General features: G+C 43.5%; 1 protein-coding gene across 1 annotated transcript in view; it reads right to left on the bottom strand.

Annotated features, from left to right (window-relative positions):
* Positions 1 to 2324: 2324 nt before the first annotated feature.
* The window catches only part of LOC137357089 (dihydropyrimidinase-related protein 2), a 70338-nt gene continuing 56443 nt past the window's right edge, over positions 2325 to 16219 (bottom strand). Inside the window, exons 7-14 of the mRNA XM_068023102.1 lie at positions 16068 to 16136; positions 14217 to 14337; positions 11909 to 12065; positions 9875 to 10016; positions 8237 to 8407; positions 6465 to 6644; positions 4807 to 4978; positions 2325 to 3965 (exon numbers count right to left, since the gene is read on the bottom strand). Of these exons, the coding sequence (XP_067879203.1) occupies positions 3874 to 3965; positions 4807 to 4978; positions 6465 to 6644; positions 8237 to 8407; positions 9875 to 10016; positions 11909 to 12065; positions 14217 to 14337; positions 16068 to 16136 (1104 nt within the window). The 3' untranslated portion in view covers positions 2325 to 3873. The remainder of the gene's footprint in view (positions 3966 to 4806; positions 4979 to 6464; positions 6645 to 8236; positions 8408 to 9874; positions 10017 to 11908; positions 12066 to 14216; positions 14338 to 16067; positions 16137 to 16219) is intronic.

Below are 16219 nucleotides of genomic sequence, written 5' to 3'. Positions count from 1 at the left end.
CCAAGGCCAATATATCCTTCCGAAGGTGTGGTGCCCAGAATTGCTCACAGTACTCCAAGTGGGGACAAACCAGGGTTTTGTACAGCTGCAGCATACCCTCTGTTTCTTTCTACTCCAATCCTCCAAGTATGAAGGCTAGCATTCCATCAGCCTTTTTGATTATTTTCTGCACTTGCTCGTGGCATTTTAAAGATCTATGCACCTGAACCCCCAAGTCTCTTTGGACATCCACTGTACTTAACCAAGTCCCATTTAGAAAGTACCCTGCTCTATCCTTTTTTGGTCCAAAATGGATAATCTCACACTTGCCCGCATTGAAATCCATCTGCTGCAGTTTTGCCCCACTCACCTATAGTCTGTCAATATCTCTGCAACTTTATGCTATCATCTAGACTGTCCCCAATGTCGCCTAACTTTGTATCATCAGCAAATTGTTAGTTCACCTCAGCTGGAGCAGCAGCATTGGTACTACAATTGGCCTTTCTACTCCTGCGAAAGATATAGTCAATATCAGATGAATTTCCTTCTCTGATGACCAATACTCCAGTGGCAGCTGTGGTCATTAGGGGAAGACAACAACAACTTTCATTGATATCGCACCTTTATTGTAGCAGAACATCCCAAGGTCCTTCACAGCAGCGTTATTGACAAAATCTGACACGAAGCCACATGAACACATATTAGCACAGATGACCTTGAGCTTGGTCAAAGAAGTTGATTTTAAGCAGCATCTTAAAGGAGAGGTAGAGAGGTTTAGGGAGGGAATTCTGAACTTGGGACCGAAACAGCTGAAGGTATGGTCACTAATGGTGGAGCGAAGGAAATCAGAGACGCTCCAGAGCACAGAATTAGATGAGTGCCGAGGTCTCAGAGTGTTATAGGGCTGGAGGAGATTTCAGAGATAGGCAGGGGTGAGGCTGTGCAGAGATGTGAAAACAAGGATGAGAATTTTAAACTTGAGGTGTTGCTGAGCAGGGAGCCAATGTCAGTCAGTGAGCACAATGGTGATGGGTGAAAGGGGCTTGCTGAGTTAGGACACGGACAGCAGAGTTTTGGATGAACGTGTTGATAGAGGTGGAAGATGGGATTGGGTACAGCAGTAATTCTCTGCATACAAGGAGACATCAACCAAGAACTCTTGCATTCAAAACAGCTCTGCATCAATTCAACATGAGCCGGGGCAAATAAAAGTCCACTAAGCACTGATCAAAATTTGAAATGGAACCACCTCCTGTATGGTATTTGGAGCATTTCTGCAGTCAAAATTTTGCCAGAAACATGATTAGTTTGGTGATTGTTCCCTACTCATTTCATTTTCCTATTTATTTTAATGCATATTTAATAATTACCTCTGTGGGTCTCCAATTCCTTCCAACCCCAGTTTTAAAGAAGGCACAACATGTTGCCCATTCGGAATTCCTCTCTATCTTTTGTCTTTTGGAGGAAGAAGAGTAAGAGAGGGAGGATAGACTGGCCAGGGAGCAGCTGAAGCGCATGGCCAGACCATCAGTCCCCAAACACCAATCGACTGAAGCATTCCTACCTCCAGTTGTCCCAGAAATGATGCTGCTAATGGCTGCACTTCACAAAGCAAAGAGGCACTGACAAAGGAAGCCATCATTACGCTACATGCTGCAATCCAACCGACAACACATCTCCACCACAAATACTTGACTGGGTGTTTATGCGGTGAAATCAATTACAGTTGTCAGTTGGAACATCAATTTACATTAGTCAATTGAATGCACAGAGATGCATAGCAAATCGCAGATGCATTGATTGTTGCACTAAGCCATCTCAATTTTGACCTCCAAAATATTAACCCTAGTTTGCAGGAAGAAGTGTCGTGCAGATACAAGAAAGACTTCCATTTCTATAGTGCCTTTCACGACCTCAGGGTATGTCAAAGCAATTTACCGTTATGCAGTATTTTTTCAAGTGTAGTCACTGTTGGATCGGGGACTGGGGAATCACCAACGTCAAGACATACAAGAAAAATGGCAGGAACGGAGGAAATGTGTCAAGCAGGTTGCTCTTGTGCTTTGCTTTCATCTGCAAAGCACTGGGAACACACACACACACAGGCACGCACGAGCATACACACACATCCCACCCCACCCCAACAACAACCCCCCCACCACCACCACAATCCCCGAGTCCAGCGTTCAAATACCACTCATTCTTACAAGGTTGAACAGCAACGTGTTTTATTAGCAGTTCATGTCAGTAAAACACGGTTTTTTTTAAAATCAACATTCCCTTTTGGGATAAATCACAAGACCTTTATTGAACACAACAATGGAAGAGGGGAGAAAAGTACAAGAGCAGAACCCTATCATCAGGAATGCGATGAAAACACAAATTGGGTTTTTTCTTATTTCTTTATTAAGAATACAATTTAGGATTGGAGGGAAGAAAAGCCATCGAGACAACATTTCAAAACTACAAGGAGTTTTAGAGCATCAAGTCACTGCGGTCAATTAATCTTTGAAACTCCCCCAAGAATGCATTAGGCTCACCCAGTGATAAACTCAAGAAAGCATCAATGAACACGCGGCTAGCCCATGTAGGCTTTCCAGTCTGAAACTTAAATTGAAAGAGCAAAAATGTGCTTTACGCACCCATAGAGGAAGACAACAGTGAATCCTGTTGAGATTACTGTCAGCAAAAAAAGCCACGAGGTACTGCGTCATAGGAAAGTGGCTCATTCTACAGGGGAGCTAGGAAGAGACCGAGCGTTGCAGGAGAGATGATAGTCCGTGACTGAATGGACTAAGGAAGGAACTTGTTAGTTCGAACAGCCTCATCATGAAAAGCTTGTTCTTCTGTTCTTAGAATTTTTCTCAGCAGTGGCCTCACATACTTCATACTTTTCATTTCTCAGTACAAGTCATGTCAGTATTTTACGTCCATGCATACGCATGCAAACTACAGTTATACTTAACAATGCTGTATGGCACTCACAGCTTCGGAAGCAAATTGCATTCTAGGTTCAAAGCTAAAACCAGAAAGTGCTGGAAATTTATAGCAGGCCCCTCAGAGACTGAGACAGAAAAGACAAAATAATATCCACCTGTCTGATCATTTTTGGACACTGCCTCATGTATGTACACCACTGCATTTTGGATTTCCAGCAGCTACAGTTTTTCCATCAAAAACAAATACTTCCCGACAGAACTGAATACCCAATTCATCAGTCACCACACGTTTAGAAAATTAAAATTTAGAAATCAAAAATTTTTACGGACAAGTGTTCATCAAATTGAAATTCAAACCTTGTTAAACATAATTGAAATAATACTTGCACCCTGTTATTTATCTCTGCAGAGTATAAACTACATAAACTGAAAGTAGATTGCATTCTGGCACTTATTTACTGAACATCCCTCATCTGAGTGTTCAATTGGATTTAATTGAATGCCATAGTGACAACAAATTTTCATTGTTTTTTGTTGTGCGTGGCATATTCAAGTGCACCAGCACTTGAAATTATTTTGAGAACTTCAAGGGGCCAACTTGTGCTCGATCTGCGCAGGAACTTCTTGCTTGCTGCGCAGCCATGCAGCCTCTGGACAACATTGGTGACAACTATACTGTACGAGGGCGTACAGCTCCAGGGAATTCACTCCTATCTCCCTCAAGCCACATGGATTCTGAAGTTCCTTTATCGCTTAAATACTAGGTGTGTCTCACTGCATCAGGTGTGGGTTTAAGAATGGGAGATTCTCTCTCTCGCTTTAACTCTTGATAAATATAATACTGGAAGAAGTTATGCGAACCTAGGATTTTGTGTCCACAGTAACCATCACAGGCTCTTAAAAAAAGGATGAAAAAAAAATGATGGCTCTGCCAACACCAGTGCACAATGGAGGTTCATCCAAGCGTTGTGATATTCGCGTGACCACCAGGAGGCATCACGATGCGCTGGCCAGTACGGCGAGGCAGATTGTCATCTACCTGTGCACCTGTCAGAAAGTGGGGAAGAATTAGAATACAGAGAGAGGGACACATTTGAAAAGATAGTTGATTCTTCCCACACAAACCAACCTCCCCCCCCCCCACACCTCGCGCACGGCCTCAAACCTAAAACTGAGAGAACACTTTTGTTTAAATTACTAAGTGCACAAAACTATGTTGTGGAAAAGCTTTTGGTTAAAACTCAACGAGCACATTTGCCACTTTCATGCACGATACCCAAATTTCCAACCAAGCTTGACTCATCTTGGAAGACTGCATGAACTGCAAAGGTGAAGCCCAAGGCATTTTTCAGCGAGCAATTTCTGAAATGCACCTTTTTTTGTTGCTGTCATTGTTGCTCCTCTCCCTACCCTGAAGAATTGGGCACTCTCCTGCTCCACATCCTTCCCCCTCATAGTCCAAGACTGTGAGTGGCAGCTGTCTATGTCCTGCCTTTACCTGACTCTCACAGAGACTGTTGGGGATAGCCGGCAGTGAGTATATCTTTTCCCACCCGACTTGGAGTTCCGGTGAATTTAGCAAAGCACATTTCATTAAGAGAACTCTGGTCTATGCCCGAGAGGGAGTGAGAGATGCCATCAGTGAGAACCTTCAAATTGAGTCCATCTCAGACAGACTGGAGAACTCCATCCATCACTGTGTCACATGGCTTACGCCAGAATAGGTCACAAAGACTTTCATAAACGCAAACATAAATTAACTTGTTTTACATATTTGATGTATCTGCTACTTCAACAATACCAAGGCAAGGAGCTAAAGCAAATAATAAATACAAAGTATTAAACTGCCACATCAATATGCTGAGAGGTAATAAAAGAGGAAACACACATTTACCAGACAAACTGAATCCTGACTGGTGCAGGTTTCGCACTGGTGGCGCTTGCTGCTTGGCAGGTGAGGTCCTGGCAGAAGACGCAGGTGTGACAGATTTGGGTGTCACTGAAACCTCACAGACAGGACCGTCATAGAGCCCTCGGGGGACTCCTCGAAGTTCTGTTAACTGGGATGAAAAAAGTGACAGCGTTTAAAACTACAAATGATAAAGACCTTGACAAAAACAACATTGTTTGTCGTAGCTCATGTGTAACACATGGATGTGCAACAGTTCAAGGTACTGATGCTGACCGAATTAAATGAGTCCATTCTGAACAATCGCTTGAGAAATTCACTTGGTGTGAAATAAAAAACCTGACTGATGCTTAGTAAAGGCCTCCTTTTTTTTGGATCAAACAACAATGGAACTGTGACAGCAGCATAAGAGCCATGGATTCAAGCCAGTTTAAAGCAGTGTCAAGAATTCTGTTTTCATACAGAGTGATCAACATATGGAATGAGTAAAGGAAGAAAAAACCTGGAGACCATTTGAGAATCAGTTTGATGCTGTGTTGAGGGGGATCTTTGGCTCTTGCTAGATGGATGGGCTTGGAGAACCACAATAATGAAACATCTACCTTGTGATTACATCTGTCCCTTTATGGAAACCTCATTCTGTCTCCAATGCTCCCAAAGACTGTCGTGAAGTTGTGGAGGTAACACACGTGGCTCAGTCTTTCATTCACGGGAGCCGTGTGGCAAAAAAGCCAGTTTCAATCGCAGCACTCTATCCTATTCCGAAGAGGAGTGCATTTTTGCTACATTTCTGCAAAGCTTGTGTTTTTGAGGGCATATATCTGTGCTTCTCTTCAACATGAGGAGTTGAGCACATAATCTTGGTTGACACTCCAGTGTGCACTGCAGAAGAATGATCATTCCCAGGACACACTGAGATTGGCAACGGTCAGCGAACCCAATGTGGTGCATGAGCCAGGGACAGTAAGAAATAAGGGGGAAAAAACTTTATCACAAACTTCATAATGGTCTCAAGATATATTCTGCAGAATGATTGTTGCCATTCAGACAAACATAGCAGCCATTTTGCACACAGCAAGATCCCACAAACAGCAATGGAATGTATGATCAGTTAATCAATCTTGGTTGAGGAAGGAATGGTACTAGAAGAACTTCCTGTTCTTCTTCAGATGGTGCTGCAGTAGCTTCACTGTCCACCTGATCCACTGAAACAGGCCTCAGTTTCACGTCTCATCGAAGGACAGCTCCACAATGCACTGCAGCCTAAGCCTTGATTATGTACTCAAATCCCGATGTGAAGCAGAGCTGCTGATCAATGCTCCCCACCACCGCCACCCTCCCGAAAAAAAAAGTAATTTCTTAGGGAAAAATAGTTAAAAGAACTGCGGTTAGCTTCATGTAACCCAAAGTGGTCACAGGATTGACAATTTAATGATGCACACAGAAGCTGTCACCAAGGTAAAGTCTGAGCAGTTTTCAATTACGCTGAAACATCTGCTGATGCGTAGGGTTAAGGCTTTGCTGAGTCAGGGGCGTAAACTGAACTTGAACAGAACATCTCACCCACAGGGTCTGACAGTGCATCACAGAATATGAAGACATATAGGATATCAAGGACAAGGTAAAAAAGCCATTACCTTGCTCCGTGCTTTGATCCTCTTGTACACATAGTCGGGGAATGGTTTCTTGGGGATAAAGCGCCCAGAGCCCTCAGCAGCATGCACCATGCCATCCTCGAAGACAATTTTACCTTGGCTTATGACAACCAAGGGTGCCCCACGACACTCCATTCCTTCAAAAATATTGTATTCTACTGCCTGATTGCAACAAGGGAGAAAGAGCATGAGAGCTAAGACGCATGCACTGAATAAAAATTCCATCAATGGTGCAAAACCCATTGTTCACTCACTTCTTTTCCTATTTTCTCTCCTCCTGATTCTTGATGGGGGCTCAGCTGCATGGCCACAAGGAGCTCTCTGGGAAAGTGCCTAAGTGATCGTTCTCCACGCCCAAACCTGGCCAATGAGTAGTGACAACCTATTTGACTGCATAATCATGTCCTCACTGGACATGCCCACACATGGACACTTTCCATCAGAGGTCACAGGACAGTGTTCAGGAACAAGAAACCTGGCCCAATTGTCTGACCCTCCCTATTCCAGGACTGTTGAAGTCCAGCGAGATCAAGCTGTCACTGCACATCAGGGATGGATCCTGACACTTCTCGTCTGTATGACTCACTGAACTGTCTCTGCCACCTCACTGCTCCTCTACCAATCTCTCTCCGTCAGCATTCTTCCTCGCACTTCGCCATCCCCGCTAAGTTGCTAGCTTCATCAGATGCCTCTGTCATTTTTCTTATCCTATCTCCTAATTCTTTCTATTTCCAAATTGTAATCTGGAATCTACTGCCTTAAAAGGTGGTGGAAGCTGATTCAACATTAACGTTCAAAGGGGAATTGGATTAATACATGAAGAGGAAAATTTACAGGGTTATTGAAAAAGGTCAGGGGTATGGGACTAATTTGACAGCTCTACCAAAGAGCTGGCACAGATCTGATGGGCAGCGCAGTGGTTAGCACCGCAGCCTCACAGCTCCAGCAACCCGGGTTCGGTTCTGGGTACTGCCTGTGCGGAGTTTGCACGTTCTCCCTGTGACTGCGTGGGTTTCCGCCGGGTGCTCCGGTTTCCTCCCACAGCCAAAGCCTTGCAGGTTGATAGGTAAATTGGCCATTGTGTAGGTAGGTGGTAGGAGTATTGAGGGAAGGTGGGGATGTGGTAGGGAATATGGGATTATTGTAGGATTAGTATAAGTAGGTGGTTGATGGTTGGCACAGACTCGACGGGTCACAGGGCCTGATTCAGTGCTGTATCTCTCTATGATGTCTCTATGAAGTCTATGAATGGCCTCCTCCTGCAGGATATCATCCTTTATTTCCAGCTGAAATCTTTGGGACACTAAACTAGCTGCATCACACAATCTTAAAGAGAATCCATTGTACTTTGCTTTCTGCTCCTTGGCCATCAACATGTCATTTGAAATTATTTCCGGAGGTCCAGGTACCAGATTTGATGAGTGGGTTACCTGACTTGTGTAACGAAACACTTCATGCACTGCTAGGAATTTCCAGGGAGCTTCTCCCGCTCTACGACTTCAGTGGAAATTACAGCATGAGAAGTTCCGCATAAATGAGGGCTTCTGCAAAACTTCCATAAAAGTTATCGTGGCAAAGCAGGAGACACTCTGATGAAATTCCTGGTCAATGTTTACTATTATAGTCCAGGGTATATATAGAGTCTTTTGTCCCTTGGTGACACAATGATTTGTTTTTTCGTGCAGGAACACTATTATAGTGACTGACTGGAGACACTGTACTCTATAAATCTGCAGAGAAAGCAGTCAACTTACCAGGCTATGGTTCTTTGCAGTGATGGTCTTGACGATGTCAGGGTCCCAGATGACAAGGTCGGCATCTGAACCCACTGCAATGCGTCCCTTCCTTGGGTACAAGTTAAAAATCTTGGCAGCGTTGGTGCTGGTCACTGCTACAAACTGATTTTCATCCATTTTACCAGAGACCTGTGTGTTGTTGCAACAGAAAGCATTTTAGTTGGAGAACACAGATGTGATTGCTGGAAACGCCACAAAGACATCGAACAAACCACTTTGGGCTTTCGAAATACAAGCCATTTAATCCACTTAGTCTGTTGTCATACTAACGTTGCTTTTGCTCAGCCCGTCAGATGCTATTTTTACCATCCTAGCTCACTTGGTGACTTTATTTTTGGAGAAGGATCAAGGTGACGAATGTCATAGGGATTGGAGTACCTTTCACCTTGGGCAGCCAGTTATCATCCGAAGAAGTGTCACTGACCCGAAACGTTAACTCTGCTTCTCTTTCCACAGATGCTGCCAGACCTGCTGAGTGAATCCAGCATTTCTTGTTTTTGTTTCAGATTTCCAGCATCCGCAGTATTTTGCTTTTATTATCATCAAACATTTCCAGGTTAGACACAGCACCGTTTAGAAACAGAGCTAAGCTTCTTCTTCACTGTCCCTTGAAGCATCCCGAGATCAGATGATGCACAATTTAGATACCAAATAACTCTATTTTTATTCTCTTCCAACAATATCCTCGACGCCAACCTCCTAGCGGCAGCCCCGAGTGCAACCAGTGTAATATTTCCACTTTCCCACAGCAGCCTCTATGTGAGAGGTTGTCAACTAGGGTCTAACAAGCCAATAACAAATGGATCCAGACTACCCAAAAACATATTTATGGGGAAAAGGCAGGGGGTGGAACTGGCCAGCACAGACATGTTGGGCTGAATGGCCTCCTTCTGTTTTGTCAGCAACTCTCATATCCCAAGAACAAATAAAATTATTTAACATGTCTTTCAGACAGATATTGAACCCAGTGGCTATATCCTCCTTTGTTTAATTTTCCTTCTCGTTATTGGTGTACAATTATCAACATTTTCAACTCCTAGATCTCCCCAGAATGAAGAAGATGGCTGATGAGCCATTCCTAAGATTCTAGTTCCTAACTGCCAAAGAGCTGCACACTTTGATGCGTTCCCAGCTTGCTCTTGCTTTGGTCAACGAGTTCAACATGACACACTTCCCAAAATCCTGGAACTCATCTCACATGCCAAGCTTAACACCACCTTTTAGGACCGAGTGGCTTTTTTCAAAAAAGACCATTCCAAATGTTCATCACTCTTTCAATGAAAAAAGTCTTCCTAAATTGACTTTTCAGAGTGTTAGCTTGTGCACCCTTATTCTAACATCCAGACTTCCCTTGAAGGAGCGTTACAAGCGTACCTTATTTACACCGCTTACATCTCACAAACCTCCATGAAGGAACCCTCTTACTTGCCTTCTTTCAAGGCGAGGGAGTCCCAAAGTTTCTTTGCTCTGTCCTCATAAACTAATGCTCTGATCCCAGGGTCAGCTTCATGGTCCTCATCTTCAACATCTCCATAGCTTGAACCCATTTAGATCTACTTTAGTTTCAATGCTTTCTGGGGCATTTATGGTACTTACCACAGCTTTATCCCAAACAATAGACATTCTCTCCTCAATTCCATTGGTACCTTCAGGAATCAGAGTGAAGTCGTCCTTCCCTAAAGCCTTCTGAGAGGTGTAGAAAGTGCAGTGTGCACTGCCAGTGACCTGCAGATCGCCACTGCAAATACAGGGAAATACTTGCAGTCAACAAGGGTGATTCAGATTCAACACAAAGACTGCTAAACCAGGACCTTTTTTTTTTTTTGAACAGTCCTTCAATACCTACTGTGGTACTGAGCAACACAGGCCATGACGATTTGGTCTGTGTTGAATTATTGCTATCAATTCTAAAGTTACAAGAAGCATCCAAATTGACTGCAGTGTCACTGAGTAACAGAGAAGAAAAATTAGTTCAGCTTCCAACTCCGATCCGCGCCATTCAGTGAACCCTGCTGGAAGTTTGCATGTGCAGGAATTGAGGCAAGACACAACTTGACTCACCCGTCATCCCCAATCCTGCTCTTTCAGTCCAATAGTTTGCTGACTGAGTCACCTGGACAAGGTAAGAAGAAAGCAATGTTCACCTAATCAGCAACGCCCCAGCAAGACTCAGTGTCAGCTGCGGTTCCGTAGCTAGCACTCCCACCTCTGTGTCACTAGGTTGGATGTTCAAGTCCCACTCCAAAGACTTGAGGACAAAAACCTATACTGACACAACAGTGCGAGTACTGCGAGAGCGCTGTACTTTTGGATTAGACGTTAAACCAAGGCCAATCAAATCTCTCAGCTGGACATGAAAGATCCCATGGCATTATTTCAAACTAAAGCAAGAGAGTTTTCCCCAGTGTCCTGCCCAATATTTATTCCTCAATCAACACCAGTAATGAACAGATTACCTGGTCATTATCACACTGCTGTCTGTGGGAGCTTTCTGTGCGCAAATTGGCTGCGAAGTTTCCTACACTGCAACAATGACTACACTTCAAAAGCACTTCATAGGCTGTAAAGCTCTTTGGGTCATCCTGAGGCACGATATAAATGCAAGAATTTATTTCTTTCACTGCCCTCTGAAGATAAAGGAGTGGAAAAGGGGAAGAACTCTGGGGAGCAGGGGATTTGGGGAAAGGATATTATTTGAGAAATCTCTCCAACTATCATTATGGAAATATGCTGCTGGTTTAAGGGCTGAATTTCTGTGGAGCTGCTTGATTGAAAGTCGATGAAAGCCAACAAACTGCGACAATAACCAGGAAGGCAGATGAGGGGAGTGGGTGAAGGAATGAGGAAGAGAGCACAGCATAAGGCATCTTCCCCAACACAGAACAATGAACAGTTAATGAACAGTACCCATCAGAGCCCAACCATCAGTATTTTTACAGAGAATAATAGGTCCTTGATTTGCAGCCAATGTCTGATTCTCAGATCCCACGGCAACACCTTGGAGTTTTCACAAAATCAAATATCATAGCCCAGGGTGCATGTGTCGTTAACTTTTAGCACCCAGTTATTTATTTCACAAAAGCTGATTCCATATGTTAACCTGTTGCAATGAAAAATTCCTTCTGAAACAGACCTTTCAGAGTTTTAGCCTGTGTTCACTTGTTCTGATATCCTGGCTTGCCTTGAAGGAGCATTCTAGATGTACCTTACCTATACCATTTCTATCTCAAAGACCTCTCTAAAAGTTCCCTACTAGTTCCATTCCCCTATTTCCTGTCCTTTTATATCTTTTCTCGTCAAACATTTATCCAATTCCCTTTTAAATTATGTTGTAGCTTCAGTCACAATAGACACTTGTGGTAAATCTTCCATGCCTGAATAATCCTGGGGGCGAATAGATTTGTTCCACTTTTCCCATTTGTTCTTCTACTGATATTCGAGTCTATCAACTCATTACGAAGTGAGTGGAGAGAATGGAAAACCTAATTTAGCCTCAAAACCCTTCATTTATAGACTTTGTTTAATTTGTCCTAACTGGTCACTTCATCACTGCCAATGCTTAGGATGACACATATCACTAAGAGAAAATAGACAGCTCAAGTGACTTGGCAAACAACACCAAACACATACCAAGATAGCAAGGAATTCAGGTAGTCTGGAGTGGTTGGATCAGGACTTAACGGAGGGGAAGTCACAAAAGCAGCCGCCTTGGCCCAGTTCTTGCTCCAGTAATGAGATCCATCGGTGCCAAGACTTGCAGTGATGGGCTCTCCGTACACAACAGTGCCTGTAGGGCAAAGTGAGCACTGTTAGCTTTTTTTTGAAATAAAGACTTGAATTGAGAGAACATGGTTGATTTTCAAGCCTCAGCTCCACCTGCAGCTGAAATGAGAAAAATGCACTTTTTTACATTTCACTGCTAATGGATTTAACAGCATTGGAAAATGTACGTTGAACTTCGATTCAGATCACACACATACACATAGCATTCGATACTCTGCACCCAGCACATACGGCTGCAAACGAGGCAATTTACTGAGCGCAAACTCAAAGATCCATACCAGAGCCACCAAAAACTGGAATCAGGAGCAGCCCAGGAGACTGGAGTTAGATATGTAGATTGGGTGCCAGTTTGTTTGTATTATCAATGAATCCTTGGTTAGTGGGGACAAACTGTATCCCCTGACAAACAGGTTAGCAACCAGACATCACAGATTTAAAATAATTGGCAAAAGAACGAGAGGGGAATTGAGGAGAAATTACTGCACACAGAGGGCTGTTAAGATCTGGAACGTAAAAAGGTGGTGTTATTCGATTCCAAAGGAACTCTCAAAAGGCAACTGGACATTTACTTGAAGAGAGCTAATTTGCAGGCTTCTGGGGAAAAAGTTGGGGTGTTGAACTAAATTGGCTTTCCAAGAGCTGGCACAGGCGTGACGGGATGAATAGCCTCCTGTTGTGCTCTAAGAGCCTATGTTTCTAGCCAATGATCTGTGTAAGCTGCAGGACAACCCAAAAGTGCAAGTGCAGGCTGCTTACTTACAAGACAACCGTTTTTAGTTACTCTACATGTGCAGCCATGCAAAAAATTTAAAGGGGCTGTGCAACTAAATAAATCACCCGCACATTCCAAAAAGAAATTATAGGAGAACATTGATTCTAGCCTCCTGCTCCAGAAAGTCCTGACATCAGCAATTCCCTTGATCAAGGGCGTCACCACAAATGCAGCTTATCTAGGACTCCTAGATACAGTACAGCAGGCAGACACATGGGTTTGGGATTACTGGGTCTTTGCAGGACACGAACAACAAGGACTGGTTGGGCCAAACAGCCTGTTCCTATGTTGTCATTTCTCTTGACGACTGGATCGTGGCTGTAGGAAATGCACACTCTGGCCCTTCGGCCTTTACAATGAGTTGGGCACTACCCCGTCAGTCAATAGGTGATATCAATATGTAGTCGATTTAATGTATAGTGCATGTAGAACTGTGGGGACTGAGTACAAGGCTCATCAGCTTACTGAAAGAGCTGATAATTGATTTCCTCTTGAACCCAGTCATTTCAAAATATAATGATCTACTTCTACTTTTCCCATTTTAGCTTTGGACCGGAACACTTTTTTCATCTCACTAAACCTCCAGCAATATCTGACTGGTTCAGTTGGTATCACTCTCACATCCAAATCTAAAACTCTGGCTTGATGCCTCACTCCAACAGTTGAGCTCACGATCTGGACTGGCACTCCATTGCGGGAGTGAGAGTACACAGCAGTTTTGGGAGTCACGTTCTTCAATCCAGCTGGACGACCCTATGTGAAGAGGAGCAGGAAGTTCCCTGCTGCCCTAGCCAATATTCTGCCCTGAAACAATATGGAAAAAAAACACAGATGGATGGGTCTTTCACCTCAGGTGCTATTTACAGGACATGGCTGGGTAAAATGACTGCCACATTGCTGTTCAAACAGCTGATGTACCTGAAAGCTACCTCAGTATTTGGAGATGATTTGCTGCAGTCAGATGCTACCTAGAGGAAGTAATTGTTTTTTTCCCCCACTGTCATCAACATTACAATGGACATAATATGGAGCAAGCACAATTTTAACAAAACAACAGCTTGATGGTTCAAAGTAAAGGACCACTGTACTGTCCCATCAAGTGCTGCCAGCCCAGCGACACCACACATCAGATGGAGTAACACACTGCTTCCTCTACGAAACAATCATCCCAAGCACAACCACAGATGTTCATCCTGAATGCACAGGTTTGAATTTTTCCCATTTTGTTAACAGAGTGAGACAGATAATTTAACTCCAGGCTTTGCGCAAATCCCGAGAAGCAGCGGAGGAATGTTCAATGAACAGGGCTTGGGTAAGTGAAAATCCAGGCAATGAGGGTGATAAAAGAAATGTTCCTGACTCAGTGGGAGGGCCCAGACATACCTTTTTTCCTGCCTTGAGCAATGATATCAGCAGCAGTCTTACTCATCACTTTGGTTACATAGAGTGGGCAGTTGGTTTGATTTGCAATGGTGATAGCCCGGTTTACCGCTTCTGCCTCAACCTGCAAAGAGGAAAACATTAAGGACTGCAGGGGGAAAAAAGCTTCATCAAATCAGCATTCCCTTCAACTAATTAACCACGAGAGAGCAAAATATGAAGAACAGAAGACCATTTGGCTCAGTGCTCTCATTCACTCCATGTACAGTCCAAGCGACTATACCATGCATCTCACCTAACACATATCCCGATATTACTCATCCCAGACCAGCTCCCGTCCTTTGCATTTTCCATGTTGTGGCAACTCAGAAATCATGCTGTTTGCCTCACATTCCATTATTGCACCTATACCCCTTCCTTTTCACCCTCAATTGCCATCTTAACCAGGAGAATACCCCACTGGCTGTGGAGTCCAGAACAAGGGGCCAGACATTCAGGAGTGAACTGATGAGAAATTTATTCACTCAGAGGGTTGTGAATCTGTGGAATTCCCTACTCCAGAGACCTGTGAATGCTCAATTCTCGAGTATATTCAAAAGAGAGAGTGACAGATTTTTGAATACTAAGGGAATCAAGGAGTACAGGTTAGGGCAGGAACCCTCAGTAAATAGATTTCTCCTCACCTCAGTCCTAAATATCTTTCCCCTGGTTCTAGACTCCTCAGCCAGAAGAAACATTCTCCTGACTAAGATGGCAATAGGGCAGCAAGATGGAGTTGAGATAGATCAGCCATGATCATCCTCATGGTAGAGCAGGCTCAGAGGGCAGAATGACCTACTTATATTCCTATTTCTTATATTGGGCAAACTCTTGTTTCTTAAGAAGATATTAATTGGTAGACTACTCTGCATTACCATTGATTTGCAGGAGGAAATTTAATTCTAAAATCCTGCTTGAAGCAGGGTCATTCTGTACCCTGCCCTGTGGTTCACAGTCGAACTTAAATAACTAACTTATATCTGTTCATCAAGCAGCAGTTCTAAAAATCTGTTCTCTTCTAATAATTGAGAGGACTTCAAGAAAAAGCCCAGTGTTGTCCTCACCCCACAGCCTGACATACACACTTCAGAGCAGCACTGACTGAATCCAGCTGTAATGCCTCAATTGCTACAACAGCCTCTGCTCTCGGATTAAATAGTCAATGACAAAGTGGTACACAATCACAATAAGAAAAAGTCTTCATCCGCAAAACATGTCAAAAAGAGGATCCATTCAAACTGTGTTGGAGCATCAATCTGCAGAGCCATTTAATACTAAGACACTGATTCATGCCTGCAGTAGTCCAGATCACTATGCAAGCAGTCAGGCAAAGGTTGCAGCCATTCCTTCCCTCCTCTCGTGACAAGAAAAAGTAAATGTAGGGCAGGGATGTCTTCGCAGAACAATGAAGGCCTGAAATCAAAGCTCCATGCCTTTTCTGTCAGAGAAACAATGTATTTAATTCCTCCAGCAGTGCAACCAATGGTGTGTGGGGTGGATGAGGGAGCCATGTTCCCCAATTTTTTGGTATTGGTTACGTTTCTTCCATCCACTACAAATCCTGAAATTGTCCATTATATTTCCCTCCCCTAAGACTTGATAGGTGGCTGCACTTCTGTCTTCTCATTCAATGCAAATATAGTCTCTTACAAGAAGAGTCATCATCCTTTATGGACTTTATTCCACCTGTTTAAGCTAAGCCATTCTTTGAGGGGAGTGTAGTAATCAACGCTCAATTTGAATTCTTGACTATCCTAATCCCAAAATGGAGTGGATCCAATTGTTATCTCTTCAATTAAAAACCTATACTCTTACCTCCTCTGGCCTGCTCAGGACATGTCCTTCAGGTCCAGTGATACCCAGTGTGAGAATCCTCTGCTGTTCCTGTAACAAGACACATGCTAGTTAGGGTACAGAGCCACAAAACAGTCCATGCAACATTAAGAGGATAATGAAGGGAAATAACA

Source organism: Heterodontus francisci, chromosome 47 (assembly GCF_036365525.1).
Source record: "Heterodontus francisci isolate sHetFra1 chromosome 47, sHetFra1.hap1, whole genome shotgun sequence".
Taxonomy (NCBI): Eukaryota; Metazoa; Chordata; class Chondrichthyes; order Heterodontiformes; family Heterodontidae; genus Heterodontus; species Heterodontus francisci.
The sequence above is the reverse complement of the archived record's forward strand: the minus strand, read 5'-3'. Positions and strand labels throughout refer to the sequence as shown.